Here is a 16,447-nt window from a genome sequence, read left to right on the forward strand (position 1 = left end):
CTTTTACTCTAGGAATGAAGGCCCTTCATTGAGTTCATTCCCATATTCGAATTCTTGGTTCCCCAGCATCTGAAAGCCTGTGACTTTTGAACCTTTATCTGAATTCTGTCCTATCATTTCCACCATCCAGGACCATTCGTGAGTCAAAAGCACCTCTGCGTAAAACGTTTTGCATTAATCTACACGGCAACCATTCCCACTTCCAGCAAGAGATGGGGAGGGTTTAAAAAAAAAAAAAGAAAACAGTGAAAGTAGTAAGACAACACTAGAAAGTTGGACTTCTCAACTATTCAGAGCTGGGCATTCACACTGGCATTTTCATTACTTGGTACAAAAGTTTGATATTGCTGAACATCACAATCTTTACTATTTCAAAATAAGTACCTAACCCCTAAATCCAAACTAAAGCATCACTTGATTTTTGGCCAAGCACAATTTTTCCTTTCCATTTTCACAGTACATTTATTTAGCAAGCTCTCTGCCCATGCTCATGGAGCTCAGCTGATGCTTCTTCTCTGGTCTTTCACTCTGCTACTGGGACCAGTTTCTCAGAGATGCCTCCTTTCACATACAAAGCTGAACATCTATCCTAAGGCAGCTCCTAATGGCACCTCTGGGGCATGCGCCATTTCTTGACTTCAGTAAGAAATCACTCTGAAAATGTTCCAAAGTGCATTTTCATACATTAATAAGACTGCCCCATCTCCTTCACAGAATGGATGCCGACAATGGAATGGCAGGACACTCACGGGTGGGCAGAAACTACGTTCATCTTGGATTCCACAGTGACAGCATGGAACATCCCTCCTCCAGCAAGATGCTTGGTCTTACAGGGGAGACAGTTCTGCAGCCCACTTGTCTCTCCCTCAGAGCAGCTGCAGGAAACTTGATGCCAGAGAACAGACGAGCATGTTCTTCTCCCAAGAAGCTGCCAGCTGCCTTTACAGAGCAGGCAGTGTGGTATTTGCATCAAAGATACACACAACCTCTTCTTTCCAGCAAGGGTGCAAGCCTTCCCTTCCCCACCTGCTGGGCATGAGCCTCAAAGGAAAAGTCCTTCCCTCCCCACTTCCCCACACCCCACCTTAGGATGCTTCTCAGTGTACCCCCCGCCCTCAATACTGGTCCTATTTTGTGAAGGAGTAAAAATCGCGGTCCCTGATATTGGTGCCAAAATCCAACAGCATTTATGAAAAAGGTAGAAAAAGATATTCACTCCCCCTTAAGGTCATGAAGAGGGAAAAGGAACAACTATTTTCCCTTTGGAAACAAAAATTCTGTACAGAAGTCACTCATAAAAACAGAACATATTACTTCTCCCTTTTAAAGCAAATTCTTTCCTCTTAAGCTCTCAATACCTATTTTTGGTAGAATGAAGTACAAAAGACAAATCTTTAATTGGGTAAATCAAACAAAATGAAACCTTATTCACAGGCTGGGGTTGTGAGGGAAGTACTTTAAGATTCAAGAATTTAATGATTTCAGGTCCCATGTCTTCTCTAGACAATACTTAAAGAGCACATTCATCTTTGTAACAATACCTTCCCTTTCACCTTCTTAAAAAGAGGTTTGTCATTAGGCAAAACAAGTTCAGCAGATTAACTGGCTACCACCTCCACATACTGCTGTTTTGTCAGTGGATTCTCATCCCTAATTTTCTGTTCAGAGCTTTAGACTAGAGATCAACCAAAGCACAAATTATAATTTCAGTGAATACAGCCCAGTTAGGTATCAGTTTCTTAAAAATAAACATTTAGGCACCAACATCTGAGATTCAACAAAGTAAGTACAAACCAGGGAAACTCGGTGGGCAGACCTGGCCCCTGCGTGATGCCTATTCAGATCGAGATGTGGCCCCAGTGCCCTCTGCACACTGACCAACCCATCTCAGAAAGAATGGTCTAGATGGTCATCGGCCTGGCCCTGCAGCCCCCTCCTTGGCCAGACATGTCCCCCACTAATATGTAAGACTCATTTTTATGAAAAATGACTATATTCAGTTACCTTCTTGACCTCTGACTCCAGAGCTTTTTTTTTTAAAACACCCATGGCATTGTAAATGGCTCTGTAAATTCCATACCAACAATGGAAAGAGGCATTATCTTTAACTACATGGATTCCACAGAGACTGGCACTTGACTTCTGCGGCTGTAGTGGCATCAAAAGTGCTTTTTCCACAAAGCATTTCAAATCAAAGCAGCCAATAGCTAACTGGCAAAGTTTGCACAGATAAATTAAGTCTGAATGATCAGTGCGGGTATTTTCCTGTTTCTTCCCTACCTCCCAGAACTGGCTCTAGTCCAAAGTCTGACCTAACATGGCAAGCTGCTGTCAGACATTATGGACATGCCTTTCACAGTTCCACATGGTTTCAGAGAACTGGAGACTCTGCCAATATATTTGGTAGAGAATAGAGAGGCAAGGAGAGCAAGTACTGGCCAGGATTTCGCTCTGAATATCCTTGTAAGAGACCTCAGCTCCAAGTGGGCCACATACCCAGAGAGATGAGCTGGGGAACCAGAGAGAGGCGGCAGCTAAAGTGGCAATGCTTAGACTCTTCCATTCTGTTACAAAGGGGCGACTGTGTGGAGTTCACCAGTGTAGCTGCAGCAACCAGGTTCTGCTTTGCACACCCCTGAGGCAAGCAGCTTGGAAGGAAGGGCAGGAGGGTCTTCCTCACCTAAGAAAAGAAGAGAGGGCAGAGTCACATGTTACTGCTGGGTGCTCTGGCCAGAATGAGGCTGGATCTGGGTTTGCACCATGCACTTTGCACAAGTGAGGCAGGCATCCCCACCACTCAAGGCTGGGCATTCTCATCCTGCCACCAGATTCCAGTTCCCTCAACTGAGGGGCCAGGTTTGCATGCATGAACTCCAAAGGGTTACAGGCACAGTAAGAGCAGCTCCAGACGGCATCCTGTGGGGGGCTCCCTGGGGAAGCAGGCCCTTCTATCAGAGCCTGTGTTGAGCTAGAATGGAGAGAATACTATGCCCCATGAACCCCTGGGTCAATGCATGTGGCTTTAAAGATATTGGCAAGGTTGGGAGTGGTGAACTCTGCAAATCTACAGGTCCACAGACACTCATCCAACACACTTGGGACCCAATGTGTTTTAGTATCTACTCGTTTTCAGTTTAGAAAGGCGAGCTAGTGCACATACTGTATGTTACATAACATGGTACCGGGCAGCTCACCATAATTTCTTATCAGTATTTCTGTAGCTCACACACCTGAACAGTCCCATTACCTGGGAGGCTACCAATGTAGTTTTGTTACTTCCCATAACGTTCGACTTACAAAATTGCAGCGAAATTAGCAAAAAGCTTCTCCTGGATTCTGGAACCCTAGAGCAAGGCTGTAGCCTGCATCAGGAACCCAACCCACCGTACCACCAGCTTCCCGCTCCCCGCGCCTCACCCAGGCCTGAGGAGGACGACACGCTCTCCGTCAGCGAAGACGTTTCCGTCTGGTCCGCGGAGAGCCCTTCCATCAGGGGCAGGGACAGCTCAGACGAGGGCACGGACGAGTCGTAGATGCCCGAGTCCCGCGGCACGTCCGAGGGCCCAGCAGCTTTTCCCGCGTGCAGCAGGGGCCGCAGAACGGCACTGGCACCCGCGACAACAGGTCCAGCCTCCACATCTTCGTCAGGCCCGAACTGCGGGCCCTCAGAGTGCGAGTCGGCCGGTGTCCCGGGGCCCGCCGACTCGGCCTTCAGGCTGAATTCATTCTCGGGCCCTGGCTTGCAGAGGACTTCGTTTAAAACCAAGCCCGAGTCAAACTTCTCCAAGACCGGCTCCCGGTAGCGGAGAGGAGGCGGATGGAGAGAAGAGAATTGCTTCTCAAACCAGTCAGGCTCCTCGTCGATAAACTGGTGCATGTTGCAAATGGCGACGTACAGGGAGCGGCCTGACTTGCTCCGGAAGTAGTTCCTTCGGCTAACCCTTCCCGGCTGCAGCCCCGGCTCTTGCGGACTGCGGTCCTGGGAGTGCAGGTGGGAGCAGAGCTGGGGCAGATGGTCCAGGAGTTTGTACTTGGTGCTCAGGTCCAGGACTCCGGGAATGTCTCCTTCGCAGGAATAATCGAAGTAGACGGCGATGAACTTGCTGAGCGCCCCGGATGAACTCTGCTTGGCCTGGCGGAGCTTCTCGGCAATGGCAGACACCGCCACCAGGAAGAGCTCCCCTTTCCCAGAGCCTCGGCCGCCTCCTTTGTGCTTGTAGTTCTTCTTGTCCACGAAGTATTTCATGCCTTTGGAACACACCACGATGATGAACTGGGACTCGTGGATCTTCTGGATGACCCATTCTCTCTGCCCTTCCCTGCAGAGGCTGAAGTCTTCCCACAAGTCCAGAGCCACCTGGAAAGAGAACAGGTAACCTCACTCACCTGTACAGCTTGGAGAGTCGAGTGACAAGATGGGCTCATCATCTGCCCCAAATCTCTGCTATGTACAGGCTCCAGGCCGCCCAACTCCAAGAAACAGCTAACATTCCATGGGTGACCGACCACCAAGCACCAGGCCCTCTGCATCAGGTCCTCATTTTAGCATACTGTGGGCTCATTACCACTCCCACCCTACAAGTGAAGTCAGAAGTTCAGAGTATCTGACAACCTGCCTAAGTCACACAGCACATGTGAAGCCTCCAGTGGACTTAGAGTGTGATGGTGAGCATGGAAAACAGAGGAAATGAAGGAGGCTCTATCTAATGAGTGAGGCCACCTGGATAGGGGCAGATCCTGAAGAGAGAACTGGAAGGTGGTAATAGAAGGGTGTGGGTGAGGGATCTCAAAGTAGGCTTGGAAATGGAGTTCAGGTCTGGATGCCAGAGTACTGCCCACAGCCCACTCATGCTGCCAGCTGACTCAATGACAGATAGTATGAGTGACAAAGAGGGCCTCCCTGGCCACTCTCGCAGCCCTGAGGTCAGCCTGCTATTTACCAGGTGATTATCGGTGCATGGAGAGAAGGTTGATGAGCTGCAGTAACACCACCATCTGGTTCACTCACCCGTAGAGACTGTCGTCTCTCACCATGACTTCTCAGCAATCAACAGGAGCACAGCCCTACCAGGCCTTTAATCCAAGGGGAGGTCTGGGAGGGAGCTGGGAGTGGAGCACCGACAAAGTAAGACCACAGGACATGTGTGGCCCCTCAGAGGGCTTCACTTTCTCAGACCATCTTCATCTGATTCTGCTGCAAAGTCTTTTGGCAATTTCATTTTGTAGTTCAGAAATTAATTCCCAATGCCTATCCCCAAATGTGACAGCCAGAGTCTCTTATGGGGGAAAGGGTTCTGAAATGACTTTGACTTCCTTTTTTGCTCTAAGGTATTCCCAAAGGGAAGGAAATCCCCAACATCTACCTACTTGCTGAAAATAATCCTGAATTGTCTTACCCTTTCCTTAATTCTCACTAACATTATATGTTCTGAAAGCTAACTGACCAACCACTTAAAAAAATGTTCCTGCCTGACCCAGCAATTCCATATCCAGGTATCTATCTTTGGAAAATCAGCAGAAATGAGGCAAACTGGAATCAAAGGTGTTTAACAATTTGAAAAAACTCAATTATGGTGAATCATTAATATGATCCAAGTGTCTACTTAAAACTTCAGTTTACACAGAACTACTAATAGTATAAAAAGTCACTGAGTGAAGAGAAAGAAAAAAATAATTCCAATCCATCCAAAATGCAAAACTGTATATATAAGTTCATCTATGCAGAAAAAGACTGGGAGGAAATACAGCAACTTTAACTGTGGTTCCTCTTCTCCAAGTTAAAATTACCACTCATTTTTAAATTTGTCATTCTTATCTAGTTTCCAAATTTTCTATTACACCCGTATTTATGTTACACTAGCCCACCTTTCCCCAGGCTAGTCACCCACAAAGCAGAGCAAATGACGAGCTGTCTGTATTTGAAGACTGTGTGCCACTTGCTGGTCTTTGAGGCTGATCAGCCCACCTCTAGAAACCCTGCCAGCCTTGTAAATATGCTTTACGGACACTAGGGGGCAGCCTCACCACATGGAGAGAGTCTAAGAAACTCACTGAGCCCTCCATTTCAGAGCACAAATAACTTCAACGGTGCCTCCACAGTAAGAGAATCTGCTTGCAATGGTAGAAACACAGATCTGTAGGTTTGATCCCTAGGTCAGGAAGATCCCCTGGAGAAGGAAATGACAACACACTCTGGTATTCTTGCCTGGGAAATCCCATGGACAGAGGAGCCTGGCAGTCTATGGGGTCACAGAGTTGGACACAACTTAGCGAGTAAACAACAAAAAACAGAATTATTGTACAGTTCTTGCATCTGTAACAGAGTGTGTTTTCCGTGAGAGCTTCAAACTTCACTCTAAAATGAATTCTATGACAGTATAAAAAAGTTACATGTTAATAGCTTAACTCAAAAGAATAGGCAAGAAACCAGAGTAGACCATATGAGCACTTAACATGTTGTTTTCCCTTATTAGCAAAGCTCCCCCAAAGAATTGTCTAAACTCACTTCTTTACTTACCATTTTCTCTTTGACCCTCCAATGCCATGATGACCTCCTCCCACCACCCTCATTGCACACTGCCATCTCCTCCACCATCCATACACCCAACAAGTCTTTTTAAAGCTTAAAAAACTTCCTGCCAGGTGGGTGCCACTCAAGGCTTTTGAGCAGGAGTGTGTCGGGGTTAGAACTGTGTGTCAGCAAACATTTAGTTTCAATGATGGCTGTGACAGACTCAAAGAAGAGTGCCACGGCTAATCCCTAGGTCGGAAGCTAAGAGTTTATTAGCACACATCCCACCCTGGATAAAAGAAGAGACTTTAGATTCCTCACCTCACAGCCACAGAAGTCCTGGAGGAAGTAGGCAAAGCACTGGACAACGTTCATGTGATTCTGGCCATCTTTACTGGAATAGCAGAGGAAGACCTTGGGCCGAGGCCGGAGCCTCTCCCTGGGGAGTGCTGTGGTGTACGTGGAGGACTCCGAACTCTCTTCATCTAAGTGTGAATATATATTTTCTAAAGTAGACAAGAAGATAGGTTGGTGCCCATGAGCAACGCTCTGACTTGTTCCCTACTCTCTTCATCTAAGTGTGAATATATATTTTCTAAAGTAGACAAGAAGATAGGTTGGTGCCCATGAGCAACGCTCTGACTTGTTCCCTACAACTCGAGATGTAAGGCTGTCTTCAAGAAACAACAGTCGCCATGTCACCTGGAGTACTCCCAGCTCCCTAACTCTACCAGCCCCTTGGGTCACCTCGGAGAATGGGACAGCTGATTTCTCCAGTAGAGCCAAAAATGGCCAAAATTTGTTCTTCACCAGAAACTGAGCTTGGTTAAGCCAGAAACACTGCAGGGGCCACCCACCCACCCCCACCCTCCACTCTGGTCAGCAGTATCTCGAACCAGCTCTTCCAACTGAGTGCAGCTACCTGACCAATGAAGCTTCAATAAAGAGCTGATGTTCTTTAAAACTTTCATCGAGGTTTGGGGAGTTTTTTTGTACAACTTACAAAGGTAAAGTGCATAAATCTTAAGAGTACATCTCAGGAAATTTTTATCTAAGTATATACCTGTGTAACCACCACTCAGACTAAGGATACATTTCCAAGTGTCCCACAAGTTTCTCTCCTGTCATCAGACTTTTATAAGTGATAAAGCCCTACTTCTTCCTTTACTCACACCTTTGAACTTCCTATATGCTCTTGAATTTATCATCCTGAGTTTGAGAAGAGAAGTACACCTGCCCTTTTAGTGGCTCATCAGGTTAAAAGTCAAGTATTTTAATTCTGGGAACTACAGCAGCCAGGGAACTGACTACAAGAGTTGTGTGGCTTCCCAGTCACCTGCCTGGAGGGACCAAGTGCTCCCAGTCTCTCTCTGTTGGCCCCAGCCCCGCCGACTTGGACTGGAGGGGGACACGCCACACCAATACCTTGTTGCTTCTTGCGGCACATCACCGTGAAGAGCGTCGCGAATGCCGATATGACGACCAACGGCACAGTGATGGCCACGGCTCTGATGGGCCCAGCCCACGGGGAATGCACTGGGAAATTTCAAAGGGAAGGCTTTTAGATGTCAGCAGTGTAAAAGGTTCAAAGAGAAACATTTTTTTCTTTTTAAAAATAAGCCACATAACAGGTTCCAAGACTCCCTGACCACTTTTCTCTAGTAATGATTCGGTAATTATAAAAGGATTCACTTTAAAAGGCTGTAGAATACAATTCAACAGCTAGAATCTGCTGAGATCACTGAATACCTTTGAGTGAGAATCTGCCTAAGGAAACCTCCCACCCCACCACTTTGCTTCTGAGGACAACTGACTACTTATTTAGTCCCAGTGACACCTGTAACACACTGGCTTTAATCTTCCAGGCATCAACATTAGGGTGGAAGGAGTCAGATTTGATGGAACATCATGTAAGAGTGAGGAGCTCAAGTGTTTTCTTTTCCTAAACCATGAAGTACGGAAAGTATCAAATACCTTGGTCCACTCTGTAGTCCAGAGGCAACATTTCAAACAAACACAAAATCTCACCTGGTTTTAAGGCATAATGCATCACTTTTCTTGTCGTATTACTGTCATCGACCAGCTGCAAAGCAGAGGATGCTGTGTTATTTTTTTTCTAAGTGATACCATCTCAACAGATTCCATTCATTTTTCTATCTGTGGTCAGTGGGGCAAGGGGAGGACAGAGCTGCTGCTGCCTGTGACCATTTTCAAGCTGAGATTAGACAGTAACAATCAGATACATCTCTGCTTTTCCAAGCAAAAGAGTATACAGAGGATAGTTAAATAGTAAGGCCCTACTGTATAGCACAAGGAACTACATCCAATATCCTGTGACAAATCAGAATGGAAAAGAACATAAAATAGGAAATATATATGTGTGTGTATGTATAACTGAATCACTTTGCTATATAGCATAAATTAACACAATGCTGTAAATCAACTATAAGTCAATAAAACTTTTTATAAAAAACAGGAATTCCCTGGTGGTCCAGTGATTAGGACTCAGTGCTTTAACTGGCAAGGCTCTGGGTTCAGTCCCTGGTTGGGGAACTAAGATCCTGCAAGCCACATGGTACAGAAAAAAAATGTTTTTAAATAAAAATAATAGGGCTTTCTTGAGTTGTGTGTACCTCAATTATATAATCCCCAGGAGACACATTTTGAAGAAGGCAGCTGGTTATCTCTGTATTTTGCTCCTGCAAAGAAACAAATAACACTTTAAAACTTTCTTCTCAGATAAAGGTCACCAGGACCCCTCTTTTGTTTTGGAACTGAATCAAAGAGACTTCTCACCAGGTTCAATTATGTTTTCAGAAGATGACAATTAGAAAGCAACTGTGTGTATCTGAACTTCACTCTGATAAAAGGCCCAGGAGAACCTGCGACCCCGTCATAGTCTATGCTTGGCTGGTAGTGCCCAGAGCAGCAGTTTTTTATTTGAAGACAAAGCAGCTAGTTAGAATACCTTTTACTTAATAAATGGGAAAAAATTACCCTCCCCTGTTTGTGCATATTTTATTTAATATAATTTTGACTTGAGTAGAAGGTAGGCCGTAGTCCATGGGGTCGCTAAGAGTCGGACACGACTGAGAGACTTCCCTTTCACTTTTCACTTTCATGCATTGGAGAAGGAAATGGCAACCTACTCCAGTGTTCTTGCCTGGAGAATCCCAGGGACGGGGGAGCCTGGTGGGCTGCCGTCTGTGGGGTCGCACAGAGTCGGACACAACTGAAGCGACTTAGCAGCAGCAGCAGCAGAAGGTCAATGACAGAGGTGAGAGCAGGCAGGAAAACCAAACGCGGCACACGCATCTAGGAGGGCGCTGGTTTCTGCCACCAGGACCAAAAACCTCTCTTGGTGCTCTTATGGGGTCATCGAGCATTCTCGTGAACTTCCATGAAATACCACCCACTCCCTCTGACTATCTCAAGTTTAAGAACTTGGTTACTGAATTTCAAGTTAACCTTGGCCTCTGTATAAATTACGAGCCACTGACATGCTAGTGACTTAGCTCCCAGATTAGCTGTGAGGCCTTAAGCAGCAGGCCAGGTGACCTCCATGGGCCTCAGGTTCCATATCTGAGGATAATAGCAGCTTTGGTTTCATTGAGCTGTAAAGACCCAATGACCACAGACACACAGTGAGCACCTGATTCAGCTTTGAAATACTAAAGAACTGACAACTACGTCATTGTTTCAGTTCCTTTGGTAAAACGTCACTGGCTGCATCAGCACTGGGCCAGATAGGGTAGAGATACTTAGATAATTAGAGAGTGAGGGGTGACTCAGGATGACCCCGAGATGAACTCAGTGATAACATTCTGGAATAGCTACCTATGCTCACAGACCACAGAGCCTAATGTTCACACTGAACCATCCAAATTCCAGAGGCTCTGGGGTCACTTTAAAACATGCAGTGGTTTCTTTATGCATACCCAGCAGCTTACCTGTTTACAGGTCTTTCGCTTGAAGGGTCCTTCATGCTTGAGCTTGTAATGAAGATAGAAGAAACGGAAGCCAAAGGTGTGGGGTGCGTGGTCAAAAGACACCTGCATGTCCGAACCGTGCTGAGTGATGTTGAGGTTCCGAGGCTTCCAGACTAGGGGGAGGAAGGACCACAGTGAGTGACCTGAGGCCACCCTGACTCCACTTGAGATTGGACAAAGACAGCTATATGCATGCTCAGTCACTCTGTCATGTCCAACTCTTTGCAACCAAAGGGCCTGTAGTGTGCTAGCCTCCTCTGTCCATGGGATTATCCCAGCAAGAATACTGGAGTGAGTTGCCATTTCCTCCTTGAGGGGATCTTCCCAACCCAGGGGTCAAACCCACTTCTCTGACGTTTCCTGCATTGGCAGGCAGATTCTTTACCACCTGGAAATACCAAGGACAGCTATACTTACAAGGTTTACAAGCCAGGTTGTCCGGCTGCAATAGCAGGTCACACGCTATTAAGAAAGACACATTTTTTAGTTTTAGGACAGTTTGACATCTTCCTAATCTAACAATTCAATGCAATATAAATATTCTGCACTGAACGTTGCTAGAAAGAATGTAAAACATAGCAACTGCATTGTGTCAACAATGCTTTTCAGTATAGCCCAGTTGTATCTTGTGAAAATTTGAATTGTACAGTATAAAGATATTAATGCAGTTCATTTTATGCCACATAAGTGGAAACAATATGAAGTCACCTACATTTTAAAAGCTTGTCAGGTATTATATAGTTTCAAGGCCATGGCCAAGGGCAGCAAGACTGTGTCCATGCTTCTGTCCTATGGAGGGGCTCTGTTTTAGCTGTAGACAGAAATAATGCCAGCCCCTACCCAAATGCAGAGTGGTTAGGCATGAGAGAACACTGGAGTGATCCTGGCAACTTGTCTTGAGGTTACTTTAACTTTTGCTGGCTCTCCAATTTAAAATCCTTTTGATGGAGTCTAAAAATGACATCCAGCCATCTACTAAGTAGCAGTACCAGTGCTGAAAACAAGCAGCTTTGAAGTCGGATTTAAATGTGATTAAAAAAAAAAAAAAGAAACACCATGAGAGAGGTCCTATATGCCATGCTGCTAACCCAGGAGGACCCTCTGGAAAATGTGCTTACGATGCCAAGAAAATCAAAGGCTGCATTGAGGTCACGGTGCCCGAAATGGTGATAAATGCACCTCCTGTCCCACCTCACCCTCAGAGAGACTGATTCTGATGAAGAAAATTAAAGTAGGCTAGTTTCGATTTAGGCAAGCTTTGCATAAATACATTCTTTGAATCCTCTATCTGGTTGTTACATGTAAGGCATTGAGAGATACTGTAAAATGCACATGGTCTCTGCACTATGGAATCTTATTTTCATTAAGAAAATGAACCTTTCTGCCTAGAAAACCACTACAGTGTTAAAAGAAGAAAACAATCAGAGTAAGAACTCTGTAGAGCAGAGTAAGAACTCTAAAGCAGCAGTTTGGGCTGATGAAAGACACACCACACTGTGTGCAGAACAGGTGGAAAAAGAGAGGCAGGCAGAGAGGGGAACCCTGTACAGCTGGTGGCTGGTTGCAGAGTGAGGACTCCAGAGTCGGGCTCCGTGGCATTCAAATCCCAGCCCCCCAGCAGCCCCTTTAACCTCTCTATGCGTGGCTCCACCTCTGCTAAGTGGGGATGGTAAGATTAAATCCTTTGTAGGGCTGTTATGGAGGTCAACTGCATTAATGTTTGGAAAGTATTTAGAATGGAGTCTGGCACAGAGATGTTAAATAAACTTCCTAGAATGAGGTGACCTCAGGGACACTACTTGATTTTCTTAACCTAATCTTGAAAAAATGACAGGCAGCCACCCACAGAGGCCAGCCTCCTGAGGACAGGTACAGAATGGAATCATTTCATGCTTACCCTTCACCTTAAAATAAACTTATACCTTCTTTTCCTCTTCTTAAGTTAAACAATTTTACTACATGGCTGTATTGCAGCACCTTCAAAAAAGGTCAATTGTCATGTCTGCTCTATAACAAGCCAGGAATGGGTGTTTCTGGTTAGATGAACAGTTTTTGTCATTTAGTTGCCCCATTGTATCTGACGCTTTTGTGACCCCATGGACTGAAGCCTGCCAGGCTCCTCTGTCTATGGGATTTCTGAGGCAAGAATACTAGTATGCATTGTCAATTTCTTCTCCAGAGGATCTTCCTGGCCCAGGGGTCAAACACATGTCTCCTGCATTGGCAGGTGGATTCTTGACCACTGAGTCACCACGGAAGCCTGGGTCAAATCTTAATTTTTAAAATTGCTTTTCTGGATGCTTTTCTCTTTCATACTAGTATTTCATGTACTCTTGAACCTATCTCTGTCAAAATGTCTTTAAAAGCAGGAGAAATGTCTCCCCATGGAAAGTAGGCAAGAAAGACCATACTCACTGCGGGTTCTGAAGAAGAAAGGGTGATAATTGCTTTCGTTTTTAATGGAAGGAAAAGGGACGATCTTTACAAAGTAATCCGTTTCAAATTTCATATTCAGGAAAGGTTGAGATTCCATCCCCTAAAAGGGATCAAAAAACACGTGTGATGTCACAGAGAAATCACCCACGCCTCTACCTATATGCAAGAGTTCCAATCCATCCTGAAGGTCCCCCAGACACAGTTCTAGGGTTGGTGGTGGGGGGCGGGGGGGTTGGTGTCCCAGGGCAGGAAGAAGTCAGGTTTCTTTTCCAGATCAAGTTTAGGTTTGGACCCCTAAATGAAAAGGAATATGGACAACACTGTCTGTTTTTCCGACAATGAAGCCGAGGCTGCAAGCTGGTGGGGAAGAGCCCACATCCTCTCATGACACCACCTTCCAGGATGGCTGCTCCACTCCAGCTGGTAACCTGAGAGGTGTGTCTGTCTACCACCAGGAGATGCTGGAGGGTTTCTGGGAGGGTGGAGCAGGCTGGCCCACCTGGGCAGGTGGGCTGGAGTCCGCAGCCCCTCCTTCTGCAGTTTCACAGGCTCTCAATAGACCATTCAGTCCCCAGAACAATGGCATGTCTTCAGGGGTGCATTCCCCTGCATGCGACTTACAGCTCTTTTGAAGCTACTGTTGAGCTGCTTCGGGTCCTTTAGAATCAGTTGTTGGCACTGTCGTCCCTCTGACTTCAGCTCCTCCAGTATTACCCGAAATCCTTTTAGGAATTCGATGCCTGAGCAAAGCAGAATGCTTTTATTAATGTGAAAAGAGGACCTAATTACTTTTGAACACACTTTCCTTCCTCTAAGATCACCGTCCTCTGCCCCTACACAACAGAATAAAAGGCATTCTAAGCCAGGCAGGAATATCTGGGTTTACAGAAAGGAAAAAGGCATACCCTGCATTCCTCTCATACAGGCCAGGTGATTTTCTGTCCCACCATTACTTATGAATAAATCTCTAATCCTGCCAGCCATTTCACGAACGTCCGTTTGCTCTATGACATTAGGGTTCAAATATTTAGACCCAAGTCACAATTGATCATAAAAAACTGCAGTGGAATATATAATTTCTGTGTCATTAAACTAGGTGCAGTCAGCTGACGATCATTTCCAACGCTGACTAGGGACTTGCCCTGAACCATGTTTCAAATACTTTCCCTTTTAATCCTATATTTGCTGGCGTGTTTCACTGAGCAACGTGGAAAATTCCCAGCAAAGTGTGTGTCTGCACCCAAGGGGGTCCTGGGCTGGAGATTAAATAGCTTAGCAGACTGCCTATGTGATTTACAAAGCCATTCTTGCTCTAATCATGCCTGAAAGGCAGACACCCAAGAGCTGCCCAGTGTGTGCTCTTGATGCTGCCCTCAGAGGCCCCCGGGACGCCCACAGCGCCACTGAAAGGGACTGGCCCAGCCTCCTGCCACCTGAGCTTCCCCCGCTGCCCGTCCAACTAGTTGCTTTCAAAAGGATTAAGCTCTGATGGCCACGAGAGCCAGTGCTAGGGCTTCGTATCCCATGGAGACTGGAGAGGTCCAACTGCAGCTGGAGTTCCCCGAAGCAGGCCTCAATTGGCAAGATATCGATTTCGCATTCTTTCAAAACACCAGACAAGGAGACATTTTTCAACCCTTCCCCTTTCCAGGGCAAGAGTAATTACACAGGATGCAATTAAGCAGGTGGGAAAATTATCGATGGCAAAGGCCAAGGAAATCTTTTTCTCTTTCGAATAGGTTCTCCAATCCTGTAATTATTTGATGAAGAGCACATATTTTATTGTGGGAAGGGCAAAGGAGTTACAATTAGAGCTTCATGACTTAAGAGGTCGGAGCACAGAGGGCACAAGTCCGGATCCTGCCGTGTTGTAGTATTTCGAGTACAAAGCTTCCTGCAGGAGTGAGGGCTGGCGGATCCACAGCCAGAGACTCACACATGCTGCCCAGATCCAAGGTTTCTGACCAGCAACTATTCAGTAGATCTCACAGGAACTTGTCTTTTGAAATCCTCCCATTCCTCCCCTCCAAATATTTTTGAACAAATCCTTATTATTTATACTAAGATTTAACTCATGCAATGTTGCCAGAACTGTTTAAACAAAAGCCAGGTGATTGATATGACTGTAAGACTGTACATCTCACAATTACAGACAAATTCATCAGTTGGAGGTGGGAGTGGGTGATTCCAGTTCTTATATTTAAAAAGACTTGCCTGGAAAACCACTATTCCAAGTCTGGGAGTAAATGTAAATCTTATAGCAACAGGTTTATCAAAATATTATAACATCTCATAGTTAGATCATGTTTATAATTTTATAGGGCAGTAAAATCAAGGGACTTATTTACTCCTTGTCATTTAACTGATTGAATCCTTCTCACAACCACAAGAGGAAGGTATCGTCCCCCCTTTATAGATGAGGAAACAGAGGTGTACAGACACTAGATGGCTTGCCCAGAGTCACACAGGGATAAAATGGCCCAGGTGGGATCCCAGCGTGCTCTTAACGCATGTGTTTTTCTATCTCCCAAGGAGTCTCCTTAATAGAACCTCACAGAAATTGCTAGAATCTATCCAGCCATCCCCACCCACACACTGTCATGCAGAAAAAGCTCATCTTTCTGCCCTCATGGTTCCACATGTCAGTTCTCCTCATATCTCTCACTTTCATTCTAAAGAGGGAGCCTGCAATGTGTCAGGCCAGCCCTTTAACCATTTTTAGCCTTATGTTGGAATGACCCCTTCTCTTTCATCCACAGAGGATGTTTTTCCTCTTAAATGTTAAGATAATGTTATTTTTGGAAAACCTGTTGCATTCAGACCCAGTGGTATTTACATAGAGAAGTGAGTCAGGCCCACAGGTCTGACCCATTCTCCCTGTCTCTGTACCCACCTTTTCTGAATCTGGTTCCTTTGAGATTTACCCCATTTATATTAAGAAATTTAGACTTTATCTTACTTTTTCCTTGGTCAGACTTTTTTTTAACATTCTAAGATTGGGTGGCAATATCCTAGGAAACCTGAGGACCAGGGTCTGATGATGATAACAACAGACACTATTACTATTTTTTAGGAGTTCTCTTTAGAAATGTACTCTGTGTGTGTGTGTGTTGTCCTTAATTCTTTTTCTACTTTTAACAGGTTTATTGAGGCATAACTGGCATACAATTAGTTTCATTTTACAGAGAACATTTTCATATACTTTGACTTCTGTGTATACCCCTGAAACTGTCATTAAAACCAAGAACTTACCTATCACCTCCCAATTCTTCCTCATGTCTCTTTACACTCCCTCTCACTTCTGTTCCCAGGCAATTAGGAACCTGCTTTTTGCCACTAAAGCTTTGTTTGTATTTTATTGAATGTGTCAATGCTCAATGCTTCTTTTTTTTTTTTTTTTTTTGTCTTGCTGATTTCACTCAGAAAAACTATTTTGAAATTCATCCACATTGTTAAGTATATCACGATTTCATTCCTTCATTGCTGGGTGGTGTTCCATTGTGCAAATGCA

General features: G+C 45.2%; 1 protein-coding gene across 1 annotated transcript in view; it reads right to left on the bottom strand.

Annotated features, from left to right (window-relative positions):
* Positions 1-2,567: 2,567 nt before the first annotated feature.
* IL17RD (interleukin 17 receptor D) overlaps positions 2,568-16,447 on the bottom strand; it is a 59,560-nt gene continuing 45,680 nt past the window's right edge. The window contains exons 4-13 of the mRNA XM_052647513.1: positions 13,558-13,676; positions 12,916-13,036; positions 10,918-10,962; positions 10,462-10,613; positions 9,145-9,210; positions 8,540-8,594; positions 7,937-8,047; positions 6,833-7,017; positions 3,418-4,357; positions 2,568-2,680 (exon numbers count right to left, since the gene is read on the bottom strand). Of these exons, the coding sequence (XP_052503473.1) occupies positions 2,568-2,680; positions 3,418-4,357; positions 6,833-7,017; positions 7,937-8,047; positions 8,540-8,594; positions 9,145-9,210; positions 10,462-10,613; positions 10,918-10,962; positions 12,916-13,036; positions 13,558-13,676 (1,907 nt within the window). The remainder of the gene's footprint in view (positions 2,681-3,417; positions 4,358-6,832; positions 7,018-7,936; positions 8,048-8,539; positions 8,595-9,144; positions 9,211-10,461; positions 10,614-10,917; positions 10,963-12,915; positions 13,037-13,557; positions 13,677-16,447) is intronic.

This window comes from Budorcas taxicolor, chromosome 1, assembly GCF_023091745.1.
Source record: "Budorcas taxicolor isolate Tak-1 chromosome 1, Takin1.1, whole genome shotgun sequence".
In the NCBI taxonomy this organism is placed as follows: Eukaryota; Metazoa; Chordata; class Mammalia; order Artiodactyla; family Bovidae; genus Budorcas; species Budorcas taxicolor.